The sequence below is a fragment of the Amblyomma mixtum genome, chromosome 1 (assembly GCF_055824585.1).
Source record: "Amblyomma mixtum isolate Tamu chromosome 1, ASM5582458v1, whole genome shotgun sequence".
Taxonomy (NCBI): domain Eukaryota; kingdom Metazoa; phylum Arthropoda; class Arachnida; order Ixodida; family Ixodidae; genus Amblyomma; species Amblyomma mixtum.
This window is the reverse complement of record NC_143012.1, coordinates 50,483,065-50,504,623: the sequence shown is the minus strand read 5'-3', so window position 1 is coordinate 50,504,623 and position 21,559 is coordinate 50,483,065. Positions and strand designations below refer to the sequence as shown.

General features: G+C 47.6%; 1 protein-coding gene across 1 annotated transcript in view; it reads right to left on the bottom strand.

The window, feature by feature from the left end:
* Positions 1 to 3,143: 3,143 nt before the first annotated feature.
* Positions 3,144 to 21,559, bottom strand: part of LOC149366302 (uncharacterized) — a 36,513-nt gene continuing 18,097 nt past the window's right edge. Inside the window, exons 5-7 of the mRNA XM_089550098.1 lie at positions 13,525 to 13,610; positions 8,203 to 8,434; positions 3,144 to 3,279 (exon numbers count right to left, since the gene is read on the bottom strand). Coding sequence (XP_089406224.1) covers positions 3,235 to 3,279; positions 8,203 to 8,434; positions 13,525 to 13,610 — 363 coding nt within the window. The 3' untranslated portion in view covers positions 3,144 to 3,234. The remainder of the gene's footprint in view (positions 3,280 to 8,202; positions 8,435 to 13,524; positions 13,611 to 21,559) is intronic.

Genomic DNA, 21,559 nt, shown 5'->3' with positions numbered 1-21,559 from the left:
AAAAAAAAACAAAACAATAGACATCTGCGGAGGAACTTCGTCTTAAGAGACGCCGCTGACACCACATGTCAAGTCACATCTTGCCCTCCCAACTGCCGAGTGCAGCTGCGGTTCTCAAATAAATTTAGCCGGCATGTCCACCAAAGAAAACGCACAGAGATGAGATTTGTCACTGTGTCTAACATGCAACTTGTAACCAACTATAGCAGATGTTTCCTGGGAGACTGTAAGCAATTTTCAAAAAGGGGATGTTTCAGGTAAAGTTGTGGCTTTTGTGGCATAGTATTGCAAGTGCAAGCGGACACCAGAAGCCCGATGAATCGTATTGCCACGTTTCATAGTAGTGTTCGTTCGTTCGCGCTCAAGGCCGCAGTAACGGGGCGTTATATTTTCTTTTTGGGGACGCGAGAAGCGACCGGAATAATCTCGATTCATCACAGCCATGAAGAACTTCACCTACGTTCTATCCAGGTTACTTTAGTTGATTCTGACCGGTTATCTCGAAGTTTCCTTACCGGCTTTAAACTGAGCGATGCAGCGAGTGGCGGGCATACGTAGTTCGACGACTGACGAGCACGCTTGTTGCTTACGCCACTGGCGTGCTGTTTAGTCCTGTTGCGGGCGCAAGTCAGCCCAAATAAAGAGCTTCGTTTGCCAGTGTAGTTGCTAACTTCCTGTCCGCTGGACTGCCGTCACTACCACGTGATAATATGAACTGGTGAGCCGGTTAACTATTCTCCAATAATTTACTTTTTATCTATTAGAGTTAGACGTCTAGTTGGAGTTAGAGATTTGCAGTCAGTCGTTGGTAATAGCTATATCAGTTTTTAGAATTTCGAAAACGCGATTACCCTCTGTGCTGTAGGTCGACGAAATTTGGCTATTTCGACTAGTAGTTCCACCACAGGTGATCGGCCCAATATTGGAAATGCATTGGAAAAACCCGGTCCTACAAAAGGACAAAAGTGAAGCCTCTCTTTTTCAATGATGGGCCGTTTATCTGTGCTGCTTGGCTATAGTTACTCCACTGGAGGGGTTGCTTTTTGTGCATTCTCTCCGAATGCGCATGTATTTGGACATGATGTAGCCAAAATTGACTAGTCTCTCTCAGGCCTGCCACAACTGGATATGAATAGTATCATGTGTGTAATCAGCGTGATCTGTTTGTGGAAGAGGTGTACCGTATAAGCGGTTCTTCCATTGTCCTGCAAGTGGAGGCCCAGAACGTTGAGGCTTCCTTGCGGTATTGGCATCGCCTGAGGATGCATGGAAATCGCGGGGAGCCTTTCCGGTGATCAGCGCTTTTTGTGGACTACCAGTGAGGTCCGGCAGACTTGTACCTTTGAACCGTAATTTGGAGCGTTTCTTGCACGTTTCCCTTCGGATATCACCGTGACCCAAATAGTCACATCATCCGTGTACAAGGGGATGAGGTCGATGAGCGACGGTAGCTCTGAACAGTCTCCGAGAGAGTACTGATCGGGGGGCGTTCCTCGGCCCGTTGAATGAATATTGACGCCGAACTCTTGGGTGGGTGTTTTCTGTCTAATGAGCCGTATGGCATTATTATGCACGGATTGCCACGTGGCAGCCTCCAGCAACTGCTAAACAACTTAAAATCGAATTTCTTTCTCGTGCAGTTTCGGTTTCAACAGCCGAACGATGGCTGTGACGTCAAAGAGAGGTTATAGGTCACGTGAGGCACGAAAAACTGCAGTATAATCGGTGCTTCTACATATGATGACATTCCGGCTCCTGAGGGAGACTGGTTGAAGCACTGTAGTGAATTATAACGATCCAGTGGCGTTTATACCGCAGTTTTCGATGTCTTACGCGTCCTATAACCTCTCTCCGATGTCAAACCCATCGTTCGGCAGTTGAAACCAAAACAGCATGAAAAAAAATTTGATTATGAATTATTCAGCGGTCGTAGGCAAATACCACATGGTGATTCATGCATAGCAGGGTCTTCCACATCCTTATAGGGAAGAAAACATGCCACCAAAATCAGGTGCCTATCCTCCTTTAAGGTCATCTTGTTTGAGCGGAGAACCCCTATGCCAATGGTGGCTGTGCAGTCTGTGAGCATGGAGCGGACGTATCTTTACGTTGGTTGACCGCGCCAGTACGAGGCTTGGTTGTCAAGGATCAAGTCGTGCGATACGTTATCGAACGCCCCTTCAGGGCCAGGATCAACTTAATTTGCACAGCTACACCAGGGCGATCGGTGCCTTCCTACTTGAGCTGCAGCGGGAATTCGTAGTGGAGACTTCTTGACGAAAGCAGTGCAATGTGTCCGGGAAAATTCGTGTGGCCTGAATACGCAGATGTAGGTATGCCACATGTTCAAGAAGTTTGCCTATGCACGAGGTGAATGAGATCGGACGAGGTTCATTAGTCAGAGTGGTTCCCTTGCATGGGGAAGCCAAATGAAAACTCCACTTGAAAATGAGGTAGTGCCAGCCGGCACTTTTCCGATACTCACCGATTGCGGCGTCAACTGTAAGCAGAAAATGAAAGCTGTAGCCCTTTGTCACCATAACCTTCTCAAAAGTGCCTCTTTTTTCCTTCTTTTACCGTTCAATTTACATACCAGACTTCAATACGCGACCTTAATGCTGAAGATGCCACTCAGTGTAGTCTTCCTGTCTCTTATAATTTGTTTTTTAATGACCAAATATTTTAGGGGAATCCCCCAAGGTGGAGTAGAATTGTAATAAGGGAGTAATTACTCATTGACGTCCACCCAAGCGCAGCCGTACGGCTACAAAGGAAAGCTATACAGCTTTCTCAGGAACTTCGTAGTTAAAGAAAAATTCGTCCTGGTCCGGGGATCAAACCCGGGACCACCGCTTCACCGGAGCAGTCGCTCTACCAATTGAGCTAACCGGGACGGCTAGAGAGACTGCTCCGGTGAAGCGGTGGTCCCGGGTTCGATCCCCGGACCAGGACGAATTTTTCTTTAACTACGAAGTTTCTGAGAAAGCTGTATAGCTTTCCTTTGTAGCCGTATGGCTGCGCTTGGGTGGACGTCAATGAGTAATTACTCCCTTATTGTTTTTTAATGTATTGGGGGGCATTTCGTGAGGGGGAACGACGTTATTCACGAGAGGTGCACATCATACTTGAATATGGCGTTTATTATGGTAATAGAGTAATCGATTTCTTTCTTGCTCTGCGCTGTGAAGTATCCGTATATTTGCAGCCCAGTAATACCACAAGCCGCTGGACCTCCTAGCGGGACGGCTTGGGCTCAGGCAACTCTTGACCCATGGTTTCCTGCAAAAGCATATTTTCGACAGATAGCAGTGATGCGCTTGAGCACCGTCAGAATGGTAGGCGCGATTTCACGTTTACTGGAATTGGTTTGGTTTAGATTGGTTTATGCGGTTTAACGTCCCAAAGTGACTATGGCTATAAGAGACGCCGTAGTGGAGGGCTCCGGAAATTTTGACCACCTGGGGTTTTTTAACGTGTACTGACATCACACACTACACAAGTCTCTAGAATTTCTCCTCCAAAAAAATTCAACCGCCCCGGCCGGGATCGCATCCGCGGCTGTTGAATTTCTTTGGGGGAGGAAGGCTCCATTGCTTCTAGAATCACCGCAAGAAAAAGCTTTCGGCGCATGTCAGCAGGGAACTTTGAGACGGGCATTCCATATGATGCGTCTAGAGCCCTAATTTGATAGTAACGCCACATATTGAGGAAAAAAAAAGATGGCTGAGAGGAAATGAAAAGAAAGAAAGGAAGAAAGAAAGAAGCAAAGGAACAAAGAAGGAAGGAAAGAAGGAAGGAAGGAAGGAAGGAAGGAAGGAAGGAAGGAAAAGAGAAAGAAAGGTAGAAAGAAGAAAAGAAATAAATATAGTCAGAGAGAAAGGAGGAAAGAAAGAGAGGGAGAAACAAAGAGAGAAAGAAAGCAAGAGAGAACGGAAAGAAGAAAGGAATAAAGAAAGAGGGAAAGAAGGAAAGAAAAAAGAAAGAAAGAAGGAAGGAAGGAAAAAAAGAAAGAAGAAATGGAAAGAAGGAATGAAAGAAAGAAAGAGTTGGTTGTATGGTTTTTGGGGTTTAACGTCCAAAAGCGACTAAGGCTATGAGAGACGCCGCAGTGGAGGGCTCCGGATATTTCGACCACATGGGGTTCTTTAACGTCCACTGGCATCGCACAGTACACGGGCCTCTAGAATTTCTCCTCCAAAGAAATTCCAGCCGCCGCGGCCGGGATCGAACCCGCGTCTTTCGGGTCAGCAGTCGAGCACCATAACCACTGAGCCACCGTGGTGGTGAAAGAAAGAGTGAAAGAAAAGAAGAAAGAAGGAAGGAAAGGAAAAGAAAGAAAGAAGGAAAGGAAGAAAGAAGGAAGAAAGAAGGAAGGAAGGAAGGAAGGAAATAAGGAAAGAAAGAAGGAAACAGGTGCTGTAGTGGGGGGCTGGGCGTAAACACCGACCCCTTCGAGGTCTTCGGCGTTCACTCATCGCACTGCAAACGGGGGCGTTCTGCGTCTCATCGAATTTTCAAAATCTAATTCACCCATCAGTTAACGAAGCGAACAATCATCGAAACCTAGAAAGCACAAGGGAGCATAGGGGAACGTTTCTTTTGTTTTGTCTGCACTGTTGATCAATGGGAAATTATTAGTGGAATCATTTTACGGCTGAAAGATGGTTGATTAGAACGTAGATGAAAAGTGACAGGACGGTTACAGTTGTGCAATAGGGTATTCAGCGACAGCTGTTACGTTGTTTCTATTTGAATATATATTGAGGTAAACAGAATGAGAGCGACTTCATATCTGAGTAGTTCTAGAGGGCTTTTTATAATTTCGCGCACAAACACGTTTTTTCGACCAAGTATTCTCTCCAGCCTGCCTCTTAAGTGTACGGAGCCAGCAGTGGTCTTCTCGTCGAAGACCATGTGTCGCAGTAGGCGCTGCATATGAACCGTGGTGCCTTCATCTGCTACCTCCATACTCTCCTTCTTTCTTTGAAGGTAATCACCCCCTGAAGGATAGTTACACTCCGGGTGGTTCCCGTGGTAACCACCCTGAGGTCATGCTTTCCTACACTTCCGCCATACCCTCCTGCTCCCACGGTAGCCATGCACCGGTTGCCGATTCCACCGTTCTCGCCGTAGCCTCTTCCTTCCAAGATAACCCACTTTAGGATCACCCCACGGTAATCACCTTCAGGATAAGGCTTCATGTACTGTCGTTATACCCTGCTCCACCATGGCAACCATCCTCCAGTTGAGCTCAATGTGCTGCGCCTAATTAAATGTACCCGATACGATGGTACCTCCAAATTCGTTTAGGTCACTTCCAAATCTGGCCCACTCTACACCCGAAATTTTACCTTCGGTGATTTGTGCCAAAATTGATGATCCAGCTAATTTGACTGTACTCGTTACGACGGCAGTCTCCAGATTTGATCGGGCCTCACACCGTGGTTGCTGAGTGGTTAGGGCGCTCGGCTACTGAGCCGGGTTCAGACTCAATGGTGATGGTGGTGGTTAAAAAGAGTTATAAACACTTTAATCATTACGGAGAGGTGGGTGGGATGGGGCCCTATTGGCCCCTTCCCTTCACAATACTAGGTGAAGCCTGTATTCCGGAGCCTCATTGGCAAGCATCGCCGCCCGTGTCTGTTGAACTAAAGGGTTTTGAGTCTTGTGGGCAGGGAGCAGCAGAAAGTTAGGTGGGAGGATGAGGTTACGAAGTTTGCGGGGACCCGCTAGCGGCAGCTCACAAAGGACAGCGTCGATTGTGGAGACATGGGAGGGGCCTTTGCTCTGCAGTGGGCCCAATCAGGCTGATGACGTTGATGACTGCTTGTGTTTATAACATTCTCCAGATTCGACGCGTATGTGTGCGTGCTATACGCAGATGTGGAAACACCCCTTCCAAGAAAACTTTTCGTTTCAACTGTTTACCTTCGATAATGTGCCGTCGTCGTGCTCAGCGCTACATTTTAGCAGCCTGCTTTACAAATTAACGCGCCGTATTCTCTTTTCAATTGAACACAGCTGGACACAGAGACACTGGCTCTTTGTTGCCGAGTGCAGCCATTGACACACTCCTTGCGGTAAGGACTTGGCAGCTATGATTAGTCCGGCAGTTTCGGCATTGATAAGGCTGTAGTAGAGTGGAAAGTTGGGCGAGTTGGTATACGTTCATTTTGGGTGGAAAAAAGGGCGCGAAGGGGACGGAAGACAAAGATGAAGGAAACCACACGGACGAGCGCTGACTCACAACAATTTTTTATTCAGAAAAAACAAACATTTATATTTAAAAACGTCACATGACCTGACGTCACTCGCGCACATGCCCAGAATACAACAGTCTAAGAACTATATCATGACTCAAGATTAAAACCTTACAACGCGATTTCAGAACACTGTGATTAACCGAAAAAACACTAGACAGCTAGAAACAAAAAACAAAGGCACTAAAAAACAAAACAAAAGTCACGTGTTGTCAAGAAACGCGACCTCTTTATCGACCATCAATAAGGAAAGCTGACTGACGCATTCATCCCGTCTTTTTCGAATATGATATTCCTCAATGAGCTCCCTTGTCGTCTCATCTCTATGGCGGAACAAAATACGTGTGTGCGTGAATAAAGGTCTGCATACTTTCTTATTTTCATTATTGCAAGCTTTGCACTGCTCTTTTAGATGCGAATAGTTTGAATCTGATAGTGAACGAAGATGCTCCCTAAGTCGAATATTGATACATCGGCCGGTGTGTCCTATATATACGTTTTTACATGAAAGAGGAAGTTCATACACAACTGAACATGCGCACTCTACACACCTTGATCTATGGGAAACCAAACAACGAAATGGGCTAATTCTTGATATGTTGTCATGGCGGTTCCCTATCATGCGACAAAGGCCCTCCAACACTGTAACAGCACACAAATTCATGCCATCACTGCATAGCGGACAGTGTGCTGTTACAAGTAAGTAGATTAGAAGCCGCAGGGTTTCCACAGGGGGTGATTTCAGCAACTTGCGAGAAGCTGGTGAGGGCAGTGCGGAAAGATTTCTTGAATACAAAATTTGACAGAACCGGAAAAAAATTTGCGGTTATTCCGTATGTGCACCGAACGGCTCATAATCTAAAAAAAGGTGGCGGGCAGATTTGACGTGAATGTGGTGTTTTCTGCGCCACACAAGTTGGGGCGCCACATGACAGTTGCGCCACATGACAACATATCAAGAATTAGTTCATTTCGTTGTTTGGTTTCCCATAGATCAAGGTATATAGATTGCGCGTGTTCAGTTGTGTATGAACTTCCTCTTTCATGTAAAAAAGTGTATATAGGACAGACCGGCCGATGTATCAATATTCGACTTAGGGAGTATCTTCGTTCACTATCAGGTTCAAACTACTCGCATCTAAAAGAGCACTGCAAAGCTTGCAAGAATGAAAATAAGAAAGTATGCAGACCTTTAGTCGCGCACACACGTATTTTATTCCGCCTTAGAAATAAGACGACAAGGGAGCTCATTGAGGCATATCATATTCGGAAAAGACGGGATGAATGCGTCAGTCAGCCTTCCTTATTGATGGTCGATAAAGAGGTCGCGTTTCTTGACAACACGTGATTTTTGTTTGGTTTTTTAGTGCCTTTGTTTTTTGCTTCTGGCTGTCTCGTGTTTTTTCGGTTAATCACAGTGTTCTGAAATCGCGTTGTAAGGTTTTAATCTTGACTCATGATGTAGTTCTTAGACTGTTGTATTCTGGCCATGTACGCGAGTGACGTCAGGTCATGTGACTTTTTCAACTATAAATGTCTGTTTTTTCTGAATAAAAATAGTCGTGAGTCAGCGCTCGTCCGTGTGGTTTCCTTCATCTTTGTCTTCCGTCCCTTTGGCGCTGTTTTTTCCATCCAAAATGAATTGATTAGGCTCCCGTTTTCTATTCTCGTAACCTATAGGCCAAGAGCGCTGATCGGATTCTGGCTGCGTATGGCTGGTCCCTCCTTGCTATTATCGCTTGACTTTTGCGAGGGGTACACGTGCGGAGAGGCTTCCGGAGTGCGGTCATCCATAAAGGGAAAGTTCCGATGGAACTGCCTTCTGCGATGTCGGCGTGTAAAATCTTTACAGCCAACATGCAGGCACAAGGGCACATGCGCATAATTAGGAGTGAATATATAAACACTGCAGCATTTCGTCAAGGCCCCCAAAGTCACTCACCACGATAATCTTCACTGGCCAGACGTTGAACAAGAAGATTTCCGCCCTCCACTTTGAGTGGCTCTGCACGTTTTGTTTCATGACCCTCCTATTATCGCTCTTAGTCTGGATGTACACACAGAACTCAGCGATGGTGGCGATAATCACGTACGTCTCGTTCGGGTCGTTGTGGTCATAGAGCCGAATGTATTCATATTGGTGGTAATTTTCGTTGCTTGCCGCGAATTTAATGCTGCAAACGGAGCAAGTGCACATGGTTTACACACAGACCCACACAGGCTGCATTCACAACCAGCTCTGTTGCGAATAAAAAGCTCGCAAACAAGCAATACACAGGAGATGGCGAGGTCAGTTGCGAAAAATGAAATAACGCTCAAATTAGGCCTTTTCACGGCCTGGAGCGCAATGGAGCGCACCAAATCAAAAGTGTATAAATTCGCCGTCCCTTTTTTTTTCAAGGACACCGGACACGCAGGTAAGAAACCGTAGTACCAAGTCGAATAAATTAAAGGCGTCGTGGGATAAGCAGTGGGATTCCTACCGCTAGATAGTTATCTGGTGTTGAGTATTTAATTCAGACATAAAAAAGATCCGCATGCGCTTCAATTGAAAGGTTACAGAAGCGCTCATTTTCACATACCTTCGTAATATGAAGGGAAAAAATCATTCTAACTAATTAAACGCCTCAATACATTTATTGAATAAATAAGACAATCAATATTTACACTAGCGTTGTCAATAACTATTAGCATTCGTGATTGTGACAGCTATATATATCCTTAATGCATTCGCTGTATTTCATTTGTAACGATTACTGACGTTGCTGCTGCTAATGCCAAATTTAAACTGCATTTCAGCGTCTACAAGAATACTACGAAATTTGTAGTCTGCACAGTTAAAGGGGTTTTCCTCGAGCTCTTGTGTGTGCCCGTGATTTTTTTGAAAATGTCGTGTATTTTTAAATTAAGGTCGTTAATTCATTTCCTTATTTTGTTGCTACATGGGCGAACTTCTTAACGTCTGTGCTTATGTTTTTCGTAGTTTGACATCTCTGAACCACGCCTCATTTAACATAAAATGCTTACTCCAGTCCCGGCTCTCAAGTTTAACAGAACTGGTATGTATTTGCTCTAAGCAACGTGTTGTCATTCGTAAAAGTTTTGCCCACAGCACATGCAAGTGTGTGGAACATTGCAGAAAAGTCTACGGGGCACGGGTTGAAATGAAAATTTTGTCAGAGACACTTAAGACCCCTCACCTGTGGGAACGCAAAAGCATTAGTGCCCTTGTGTGCACTGACGCCCACCCACAAAAATACTACCCGCACACTAGCGCGCACGTATGACATCACTCGGAACGCTATACGACGAACGGTTGCACCACGATTTTGATATGAAAATTTGCTTTTCACAGCAATTTTTCCGTCAAGCAATTTTCAGCAACGCTCCGTCACAGTATTGTGTCCGAACCATCGAGATGGCCGCGTGTTACTTTACGGATTACCGGGCCGTCTTTGTAGCAGTCAATAAATTTGAATAACACGTGTCGCCGTCACCACAAATTTTCATATTTTTCTCAATAGCAGTACAAAATGCGTGTCTTAAAAGGTTATAACGCTTGCTCAGCATATCTTCCCATATCACTGCAAATTCACCAAGCGCAACAGTCGGTCTCTCGCGATGATCTTGTCGACACGCGGCTTGTGTTCCGCATATATCCTTACCATCAAAACGTTTTTCCGTCATTGTATTCATCTCTATTACTTATAAATAGTTGCTTGGGAAATGCAAAAGTTACGGTTCTTCTTGAAAGAAAAGTTTCATCCCATCACACGATTTTAGCTTCGCGCTTTTTCGACATAAGTAAGAAACCGCTAAAACAGAGAAGGGAACACAAAAATTACCGAAGACACTCTGAAAATCGTAAAGTTTGCTTGGAGAAAGCCTTGTGGTCAACTCACTGCCGTTTCTCTGAAACGCTTGGCGCGGAATCACTGGGCCGCTTCGGAGCCATGCGTCTCACTCTCTCGACTGAAACGAGACATCTGGCGAAGGAGCGGCGGTGCAGCTGCCACCGCCGAAACGCGGGCGCGCTCGTTCTACCGCTAGAGTGGGAGGTCACGGTCGCTATGCACGTTGCTAAAGGGGGGGAGAGGTGTCGCTGTTGCCAGGAGGAGAGGCCACAGCTGGCACGATTCCAGCGCACGGACGGACACCGAGAACATGGAGGAACACCCCGAGCTTGAGCCATTAAAGGCTTTCGCCATAATACAGAGCCCGTTCATTCCATGCGGTGTTATTCCCAGAGCTTAGCACAGCACCTGGCGCGCTGAAGGCTGCGCACTGGCGCTTTTATTCAGGCTCAGATGGAGATGCATTCGGTGATGATTAGCAAAAACTAATACGTTTGGAATATACGGTGGGCTATTTAAATTGTATTTTAAACATATTTTGTATTCATGAATGCACTAAAAATATGTAGGAAATACGTTCCTGAAATTTCATGCTTGGTATTCGAAATATATTTTTAAAATGTGCCAAAAATACCTCACTTAAAGCATACTTCGAGCACTTTTCAAATACGTGAAAAAATATGTATGCAGTTTTAGCATCTTGTCAATGTATTAAAAGTGTATTTTCGGAAATATGAAATTAATTCATCGAAAGTATACTTCAATTCTAGAAAACGGGCAGCCCTTGTAACCGTATATGTATGTAGTTTTAGCATCTTGTCAATGTATTAAAAGTGAATTTTCGTAAATATGAAATTAATTCATCCGAAATATACTTCAATTCTAACAAACGGGCAGTACTTTTAAACGTCTTTGCACACTTCTAGCTGCCGTTGAACAGTCGAGTGCTCGAAATCGCGTTTCGGGAAATGGCATTTGCGTGTCGTCAATGTATTTGAAGTGTACTTCCGTAAATACGCAATTAATTCGTCCAAAGAACACTGAAATTCTAGCAAATTGGCAGTCCGCATTAGCATGTTTGCAGCGCACTACAAGCTGTCGTTGAACAATCTAATGCTCAAAATCGAGTTTCGGGATCGCATTTTGGTGCTGACCATCTATTTAAAGTGTACTTTCGTAAATATGCAATTAATCCGTCTGAAGTATACTTAAATTCTAACAAATGGGTTGTCCGCGTAAACATATTTGCATTACACTTCAAGCTACTGTGGAACAATCTAGGGCTCGAAATGACGTTTCAGCGAGGAGTGAAAACTTTCCCTTTCGTGTCATCCCTTCGTTTGTGGTAACTTCTAGCAGGAAGGTGATCACCACTTATACCCCTGCTACACGGGCGCCTCGAATGCCTTCCAACCGAATGCCATCTAACGATGCTACACGTGTTCTGTCTAAGGGAGTGCTTGAAGATAATATTACGCCAATGAATATTAACCGCGTCAGCATGAAATTTCCCCGGGAGTGCGCCGATGAGGACGACTGCACTCATACTGTTGTTTACATCGCTTGTTTACATAACATAAAACGCAGTCTGCGCTTTCGTTCTATTAAACAATCTGTTTTCTTTTTTACTGGTTGTACTCGTGCTTGTTTACGCAGTGCGACAATGTGTGGGAAGCGATGATGCGATCGCACGCCTGAGAAAGCCGGGTTGTTGGCACCGCGCAGGACTGGCGCTTCTCGCTTCTTGTCCCGGCTTTCTCCGACGTGACCAGTACTTTTTTTAAACTACTTTATCCAGAAGTATGTCTGGCGACTGTTATCCACAAGCTAGCGACGGCGACGACTGCTGCTGGCCGTTAAGCACGGCTCGGCAGTCTGGGTCACACCGGCGATTCCCGTTCATCGTACGCACGCCTGCCCTGCGATGTAAGCAATAGTTGATTTCAGGTCACTGTTGCCAAAACTACACCTGGTGACTATTTGCATTCGCTAAAGCTTGTGATTCGCTCTTCACAACCGCCGAAATCACAGATCCAACCCTGCGAACTCGCTGGGCCTAGTCGTCGCGGAAGGGAACAGAGCCGTCGTCGACTGAAATTGATTTGGCAAGCGCTTATCGCTGGTGAGTGTTCAGGTGTGCACACGTGAAATATAGCCGTTCGTTTCGCTCATTTAGAAGCGCGAGCATATACACACCGCCGCCTCATCCCGCGCTCTCGCTCAGCCGCCGACAAGGCTGACCATCCGCCGACCGGATTCGTCGGTGTCATTGGCCTGAAAAACATGTCCCTCTAGAATCATATTGTAGTAAACTAGATATTTCATATAATTACATGCTGTTGTTCAGCGTGATGTATACTGTCGTTGTCGGACTAGTGTGACCGCCGTCGTCGTCGTCGCTGTACACTGAAAAGGAGCTGAGGCTTTCGAATGCGTTTCGAAAGTGTCGTGCAGCACCGCGGCAGTCCGTCGAATCCGAATGTCATTCCTATTCTCGAATGTCATTCCACTCAATGTCATTCGAACATTTCCGTGTGAGAACGTGATAGCATTATACCAGCAAAAGCGCCTTGGGTACTTCTGGGTCTGAATAAGCCAGCGGGAAGGACCCCGTCTGGCAGGGCAGACCGGCCCCCTTACACGCCCATGTATCTGTTGGTTGACAGTTCGACTTCTGACCTGTGCCTGACGGAAGTTTCAACTAGCACTTCCGTTCTCAATTAACCCTAGATTCGAACGCGACCAGTAGGGTACTTCTGCGATAATTTGGCAGCCAACAGTATTTGCGCAAAAAAATGCCTCACCGCGCAAAATAGTGCGTCGCTTTCGCTGGGTATATATACGGCAAGCCAAGTACAGCGCTTGTCATAGGATTTGTAGTTTGCTGTGTCGCTGTCGTCTTGGTATGCTGTGTGTAGGTATCTGCCGTTCCCATTTAATCACGTGACCTTATAATATCAGACTCCTGTTGATTAATGATAAATACCCGTGTACGGTTTGTTCTCCAGTTGAAGAATTAACCCGTGTCATTCCGTGGAGCCGCCCGGTAGACTTTTTTTAAGCCCGAGTAAACATATTTTTAATGTATTAAATGTATATTTTTAGTATATTTCTAATGTATATTTTTATTATATTTTTAATGCATTATAAATATGCTAAGCGGGCAAAAATGTACTTTTCACGTATTTTTAAGAACGCTTAAATTATTATTGCTAGTACACTTAGAAAGCATTCCTTTTGCAGTTTAAGCATAGGGACAAAAAAATGCGAAATAAATATGAAATTAATACAATACGTTTGAAATGCATTTTTAGGACATCCTCTTTTTCGCTAAGAGTACTTTTAGATGCTGGGAGCCTTTGGTAGTGGTCACGATAAGAATATGGAGAACACACAAAAGGGTCTCTTACTGCTCATCTTCATTTTTCTTGTATTTGCAGATTATGGTGACCACGCTTCCCGTCCTCAGCTCGAAGACACTGCAATCAAGCACGATCTACGTACAAAGGAAACAAACAAGATTAATAATTCTTCGCAACAGATGGTCAACGAGTAGGTGCGGTGCGGTCTCAAAGGCCCACTTCGATCTAGCCGATTTGTACTGTACACTCTAAACAGAAAAAAGCAAAAAGGGAGCAGACTTAACTGTCCTCTGACGCACACCCTTTGATAGAAGGGTGTGCACCAGAGGACAGGTTACTCCATTTTTACTCCCATATAGGTGTATTGGTGTTTGGAGTGTATTTACTTGAATTGAGGCTAACAGCGACTGAATTCCCATATGGTGAGTTGGTAGAATTGGAAAATATTAAAAAGAAGGTGCTCCGTGCAATACAAGCCATGCTACAAAAAGGAGTAAGCAACATTGTACTGAATATATATTTGTTGAGCATCGGCAGCGCTGCTAACGGTAAAACGCTTCGCTGACATTCATGACTAGCATCACAATCAGAATCAGTCTTTATTTGCTGATACGTTCTGAATGTACAGCATATCATGCAGAAGGAGGTCCCGAAGTCAGTGACTGCAATGGGACTTTCTCATTAAATACATCTAGTAAAACATTTACCAGCACACCACAGATCAGATGAATATATAAAACTGAGTATATACGTCTGGGATACAATTCAAGCAGACGCATGGGAGAGAAATAAAAGCTATAAAAAGGACCAAAACATATACACTTGCACATAAATATACATAATGAATTACAACGGAGGCAGTGCAAAATGCATGTAGGAAGAAATGCAAACAGATTAATCAAAATTAGAGCTCTTTGCTAATAATTGATCGTTTAAAGTGTGATTGAAAGCTGAAAATTGAATGAGCGTTTTTTAGTTCTGGTTTGGTTTGGTTTCGTTTATTAGGATTTAACGTCCCAAAGCGAATCAGGCTATGAGGGACGCCGTAGTGAAGGCCTCCGGAAATTTCGAGTACCTAGGGATCTTTAACGTGCACTGACATCGCACAGTACACGGGCCTCTAGAATTTCGCCTCCATCGAAATTCAGCCACCGCGGCCGGGATCGAACCCGCGTCTTTCGGGCCGGCAGCCGAGCAACTGAGCCATCGAGGCGGGTCGTTTTTTAGTTCTATTTTTATAGTGTTCCAGACAGCAACTGATGAGAAATGCGTTGCCTGTTTCGCGTAATTGGTGGGTACTTTATTAAGGACAATATTGTTATTGAGTGCGAACGGAGTTATCTTGGCGTTTACAACATAACACTGAGGTATGATAGGAAAAAGACAATTTATTGTTGACAACTTTGTACATGAGAATGCCAAGAGAATATCTAACAAGCTGTGTTACGGAGATGATGTTATGTTCCTCAAGAATAAAGGCTGCATCGGTGTACTAACAACTGTAAGTAAGTATAAGAATAGCTTGATTTTTAATCATCTGCAATGATCTTAGATGAGTGGCACGCGTGTTTCCCTAACATACGATATAGTAACCGGTGTGGGGGTGTATTAATGCGTAATATAAGGATATTAATTTGCTGTTAGAAAGTATCGGCGGGCTTTAATAAGGATTATCAAACCGTATGCCATTTCATTCTTTATATTGGCTGTGTGTTTATGAAACTTTAGATTGCTGTCCAAATGCACACTCAGAAAATGGTTCGACACATGCTGCAAATATCTGCAGGATTCAATCTACGCTTCCAGTCTTTTCAATTCCCTGTCTTCCTTACAACTTGGCTTTTCCACATTTCGAACTTGCACGAAAGCACTACTTAACGTGGTCGAACCAAAAGAACAATCTTGTGGCGCACCTCATATTGAGGTACCCGCAGGAATAAAATAAATATAGCCGAAACTGGGTATCGATGCCGTGTCGGCTCCAAGAGTTCAGGTTCGCTGGCCACTGCACGAGAGCACTACGCTACTTTTGAAGCGAAAAGCTTCACTAGGCTTGTCAACACCGCGCTTCGCGTGAGCCGGAGGCCAGATTTGCCACTTCTGCGCATGCGCGAAACCGAGCGACGTCACGCGCAGCGCAGGTGGCCGCCAATTCTGTAGTAGTGGAACGCCGGTGGCAGGCAGCGGGAGCGGTCGCACGCCACGTCGGCTCTGCCAATGATCGCTGTTATTTGCGGTCCTGAACTCTTTCCGGAAGAAAGCTTGGTACCATCGTCTCCAGCAACCTAAGCGGCATCTGTGGACACCACATTTGCCAAGGTGCGCTGAATTTTGTTCCATTTTCAGTATTTGAAGACCTAATCCTACCTCTGCGGCGCTAAGCCTAACGGTGGAAAGGCCTGCGCCGGCTGTGTTCGGGGTTTCCTCTGGGATTCCCCGGCTATGGCGGTCCTAGGCAGAGTCACCGGATACGATCCCACCTCCATAAGGATCGTTAACATGGAAACCATCCAACATGAGGAGCCCCTTCCCAGCGAGGAGGAATACCTCCAAGACATGGTCCGTGTATCGCGCGGACGAAAGAAGACTAAGGCCTCCAGGGACGCCAACACGGACGCCAGCCACCAACGGGTGGCGGGACGCTCTGCACATGTGCAGGGCGAGAACGCGCAACATGCCGCTGTGCAACAAGCAAAACAGCTCCGGTGGCGGCCGCAACGCACGCCCCGCATCGGGAAAGATGAAATCATTGTGATGCTTAAGCCACGAGACACCATCGACCTGAAGGCCACCTTAGGTCCTGGACAAGCCGGCGCTGCCATTCGCAGCATCCTCGGGGACGTCGCAAGTGTGGGGCTTGCAGTGTGGCCCGTGTGGGAGCAAAATGTTCTCGTGTGCACACTGCAATCAGTTGAAGCCGCGGAGAAGCTGCTCCGGGACATCATGCTGCCGGTCGGAGGCCGGAAGCTGCTATTACGGGGCCACCCTAAGCTCTCCGGCGATTTCTGCAAGGGCGTCATCACCGTCTCCCCGGACGAGACGTCTGAGAGTGTCAAGAAAAAACTCAGTGAGGACCCCAACGTAGTATCCGTGCGCAAATTGGGCAAAACGCAGGTTGCTGTGGTCCCCTTTGCGGGGAAAAAGGTGCCGCGGACCGTGCTTTATAGTTGCGAGCGTCTCCCCGTCCGCTTCTATAAGAAAACGATCCCTGCCTGCCCTCGCCGTGGCACGGTGGGGCATCGGGCCGAGGCCTGCCCGCGGTCGCAGCCTGGACGCTGTGAACGCTGCGGGGCTCAGGTTGCTGCTGCTCCTGACGGTGGCCCAGCTGAACATCTGTGCTCCCCGTGCTGCCTCATCTGCCGAGGCAGCCATCCCACCGGGGCGCCTGGCTGCGCGGGCAAGTACCGCAAGGTCATCAAGCCGGGACCCCCACCCACCCCAAAGCAGAAGCAGACGCCGGGACCCAAAAAGGTTCCGACGCCCAAGGCCGGACCCAACTAGGCTCCGGGACCCAAGCTCGAACCCAAGAAGGCCGAGTTCGGGCCGGCAAAATTTGTGAAGTCCGCGAACCCGACGAGGCCACCGGTCCTGAAAGCCGAGCATTTCCCGCCTCTGGTACCGCGCCAAAATCATGTGAGCAGTTGGAGTGGGTTAGTCTCTGGGCCCACCCCCCTCCCTCCCCCACCGAATCCGCCCTACAGCGGCAGATAGAGGAGCTCAGGCGCGAAAATCAAATTCTCGCCCGTAAAATTCAAGAATTAGACGCTAAGCAAGCCGGGCAGTCCGAGCCCATGCAGAACGCTGAGTCCGAGGATAGCGATGACGGATCCTCAGTATCATCTTGCTTAACTAGCGTCTCGCGGCAAACCGCGGACACGGTGGTCGATTCGGCCCCCGCGCACGCTGGCCGCTTCGAGGCCCTGGAGCGTAAAGCCGAGCAGTTGGAGGAGCGGGTGGCAGCGCTCCCGAACCAAATTATGATTGCGGTCCGTGAGTCATTTCAGGACATGTTCAGGTGCCGCATTTGCTGCAATGCTTCCCGACATTGCGGCCCAGGTGACTGACTCGGTCCTTAAGGCGGTGCAGCCCTGAGTCAGCTCCCAAATAAAAAATACTCTCTCCTGCGATTTCCCGCAGCTAAAACATAAAATAGCTCCTCGACAGGCAGCGAAAGAAAGCGGTTCCGGCCCGATTGCGGCGGCGTTGATGCAGCCCCTACCTGGGGCAGCGCCGGCCACCGAACCGAGTGCCTACCCAGCGCAGTAAAATAAAAACATCAATATGGCTGGGAAACCTTCTCAGAAAGCTAAAAAATTAGACCAATTCGAAATCATTCAATGTAACTGCAGGGGTTTCAGAGCCTGCAAAAAAAGGTCACATCTTTAGCTCTACTTGCATTGCCTCGGTGACATGCCGGCGCTTCTTGCTTTGTAAGAGCCCGGCAATGATGCTAAATTCTCTGGGTATAGCTCATTTCAGGGGGGGGGGGGGGAGGGGCTCGACCTGCATCCTGGTGCATAAAGCATACACCGCGATTCAGGTCGATCTTCATCTGAAGACTGAGCAGGAATACACAATGGTGAGGGTTCTGCCTCTCGGGCGCCGCGACCCGTCAATACATGTACTTAACGTGTATCGGCCCCCGCATAAGCCGCGTGTTACTTTCAGCGAAATTTTCTATCGTGCTCTCAAATTGGCTGACAATGAATCCCTGGTGATCATTGGGGATTTGAACGCACCCAGTCTACACTGGGGCTATCACTTCGAGAAAGCCAGGGGACGCAAGCTGGTGGAGGTCATCTCCACCCTTCGTCTTACGTTGCTCACGGATCCGTCTTGCCCCACACATGTGGGCAACTCGGTCACCCGTGACACTGGTCCTGACTTATCTCTGGTTAGGAACACTACAAACGCCACATGAGAGAACCTGGGGGATACCCTGGGCAGCGACCACTGCCTTCTCCGCATCACGCTTTTGGCGAAGGCAGCCCGTAAAAAATGGGGACAGGCTAAAAAAACTGCCTCTCCCGTAACCGAGAGTAGAGTAAGCATGAAATGTTTACGGGCATAATGCGAAGCGCACGCGGACACGACGAGACGCAGGCCTGACAAGAATGTATAAGCAGCGCGTTCGAAACTGTCCGAAGTGCGTAGCGGCGAAAGCGTTTTCAGCACCACTTTGCCTATGTGACACTGGTGATGTTACCACTGGGTTACGTCACACATAATTCATGACGAAGTAATGACAAATTACTGATTAGTATGTAATGACTAATTAATGACTAAATACTAATAAACTGCTAATTAATGACGCTTAAGCTTCGCCTTTAGGAGTGGAACGCGACAGCGTGTTGTAGCGCCCGCGGAACGCCACCACCCGTTCGGCGTGATGCCTCGTCCTTTGAACGCGACGCTTTTTGAGGAAAGGAAATTACGCGGTAATTCTCTGCCATCTCGGTGGACACCCGAGCCGCACCTTACAGGAAGGTAGGAACGCCACCACCCGTTCGGCGCGATGCCTTGCCCTTTGAACGCAACGTTTTTTGAAGACAGGAAATGGAGCAGTAATTCTCTGTAATCGCGGTGGACACCCGAACCGCACCGTACAGGAAGGGAGGAACGTCACCACCCGTTCGGCGCGATGCGTTGCCTTTGAACGAAACGCTTTTTTGAGGAAAGGAAATGGCGCAGTAATTCTCTGTCATCTCGGTGGACACCCGAACCGCACCATACAGGAAGGGAGGAACGCCACCACCCGTTCGGCGCGAAGCTACCGGCGCTTGTATGCCGGTCCTGTAGGAGGGCTTAGAGAGTCTCGTTAAATCTCGTAGGGTGCCCGGATGTTCTCGTTTCAGTGCCCGGATGAGTGGAATTCAGTGCCCGGATGTTGGCTCTCGGTCTCGGCGTGACTATCACCACCCTGCCGACAACGGGAGCTAAAAGCATTTCATGCTTAAATATTGTGGCATGTATGTGCTTTTTGCACGCGTTATTAGAAATCGGAAATTATAATTCCGTGCATTATCAAACGCACAGCTCGACTGATATCTTGATAAACAATGAGAAGGCACTGGCAGCAGTTATTTTTTGTGACTCGTTTGGAGACCAACCGGCGCTTGCATGCCGGTCGCGTAGGAGGGCTTAGAGAGTCTCGTTAAATCTCGTTAAGTCTCGTACGGTGCCCGGATGTTCTCGTTTCAGAGCCCGGATGATGGCTCTCGGTCTCGGCGTGACGTCACCACACTGCCGACAACGGGCGCTAAAAGCATTTCATGCTTAATAAATAATTGGCAGCAATTTCGAACCCAGGAAATCCCTCCCGTACTATTCTCCGACGGCTATGCGGAGTGGGCAACGCAGGTCGCCACAATACAGAAACAACACACGCAAACACTTCACACCACCGACGAGATCACCATAGTGGACAATCACCTGCGTCTGTGGGAGGCGCGCCGGAGCTTAACGAAACTATGGAAGAAACACAAGACGAATCGCAAGCTTAGACTCGCATTGCACAACTTACGGAGCAGGCTGCGGCATATGCCGCCCAGCTCACAGACACCAATTGGCTAGAACGCTGACACTCGGCAGCGCGTCAGATGAGCTCGAAGGGGAATTTGGCGTCTCTTACGCAGCCTCATCGACCCTTCTCAAACGAAAGGGGAGACGCAAAAAAAATTCTCTCCCTCTCCCGTAACCGAGAGTAGAGTAAGCATGAAATGTTTATGGGCGTAATGTCATCTCGGTGGACACCCGAACCACACCGTACAGGAAGGCAGGAACGCCACCACCCGTTCGGCGCGATGCCTTGCCCTTTGAACGCAGCGCTTCTCCCCCGGGCCCCTGTGCGCCTGCGCGGCTTTGCTTCGATGCGCGAAGCCCCTAAGAGATCACGTATGGCAACGAAGTTTATCGTGGCATTTATGTGCTTTTTGCATGCGTTATTAGAAATCGGAAATTATAAGCCCGTGCATTATCAAACGCACAGCTCCACTGAGAGCTTGATAAACATTGAGAAGGCACTGGCAGCAGTTATTTTTTGTCTCGTTTGGAGACCAACCGGCGCTTGCATGCCGGTCGCGTAGGAGGGCTTAGAGAGTCTCGTTAAATCTCGTTAAGTCTCGTACGGTGCCCGGATGTTCTCGTTTCAGAGCCCGGATGACTGGAATTCAGTGCCCGGATGAGTGGATTTCAGTGCCCGGATGACTGGAATTCAGTGCCCGGATGAGTGGATTTCAGTGCCCGGATGACTGGAATTCAGTGCCCGGATGACTGGATTTCAGTACCCGGATCACTGGATTTCAGTGCCCGGATGACTGGATTTCAGTGCCCGGATGAGTGGATTTCAGTGCCCGGATGATGGCTCTCGGTCTCGGCGTGACGTCACCACACTGCCGACAACGGGGGCTAAAAGCATTTCATGCTTAAAACAGCTCCGGCGGGCTCTGCACGGGTACCAAGGTACGACGGCGCAACTTAAGGACACTTTGTGCGACAGGTATCTCTGCCGCACAAATGACCCGGTTCGGCCCGAGTACACGTACTCCGGCAAGCCAAATCCAGATTTAGACGCTCTTTTTGAGTTGCATGAACTTAAGGCGGCCCTCGCTAAAATGCGCCGAGGTGGGGCACCGGGTCGGGATCACATAACAGTGAAACTGTTGGCGAACCTCTCCGACTCTGCATACCTCCATTTGCTACAATACATAAATCAGATCTTGGATGGGTGTCCACTCCCACTCGAATGGAAAACATCGCTTGTAACGTTCGTCGCCAAAGCAGGTAAAGCCGTGACTACGGACAACTTGAGGCCCATCTCATTGACCTCGTGTGTGGGAAAGCTAAGGGAGACGATGGTTCGGGATCGCCTCTCTCCATACATGGAGGGTAAGGGCCTCTTTGCAGACACTATGTTCGGGTTCCGCCCGCACATGTCTGCACAGGATGTCCTACTCCAACTACACAGGGACATAATACGACCCACAGCCATGCAACAAAACGACAAGGCCATTCTCGCCCTCGATCTTAAAGGGGCATATGACAATGTTAAACATGGCACCATACTCTCTAACTTGAACACCAC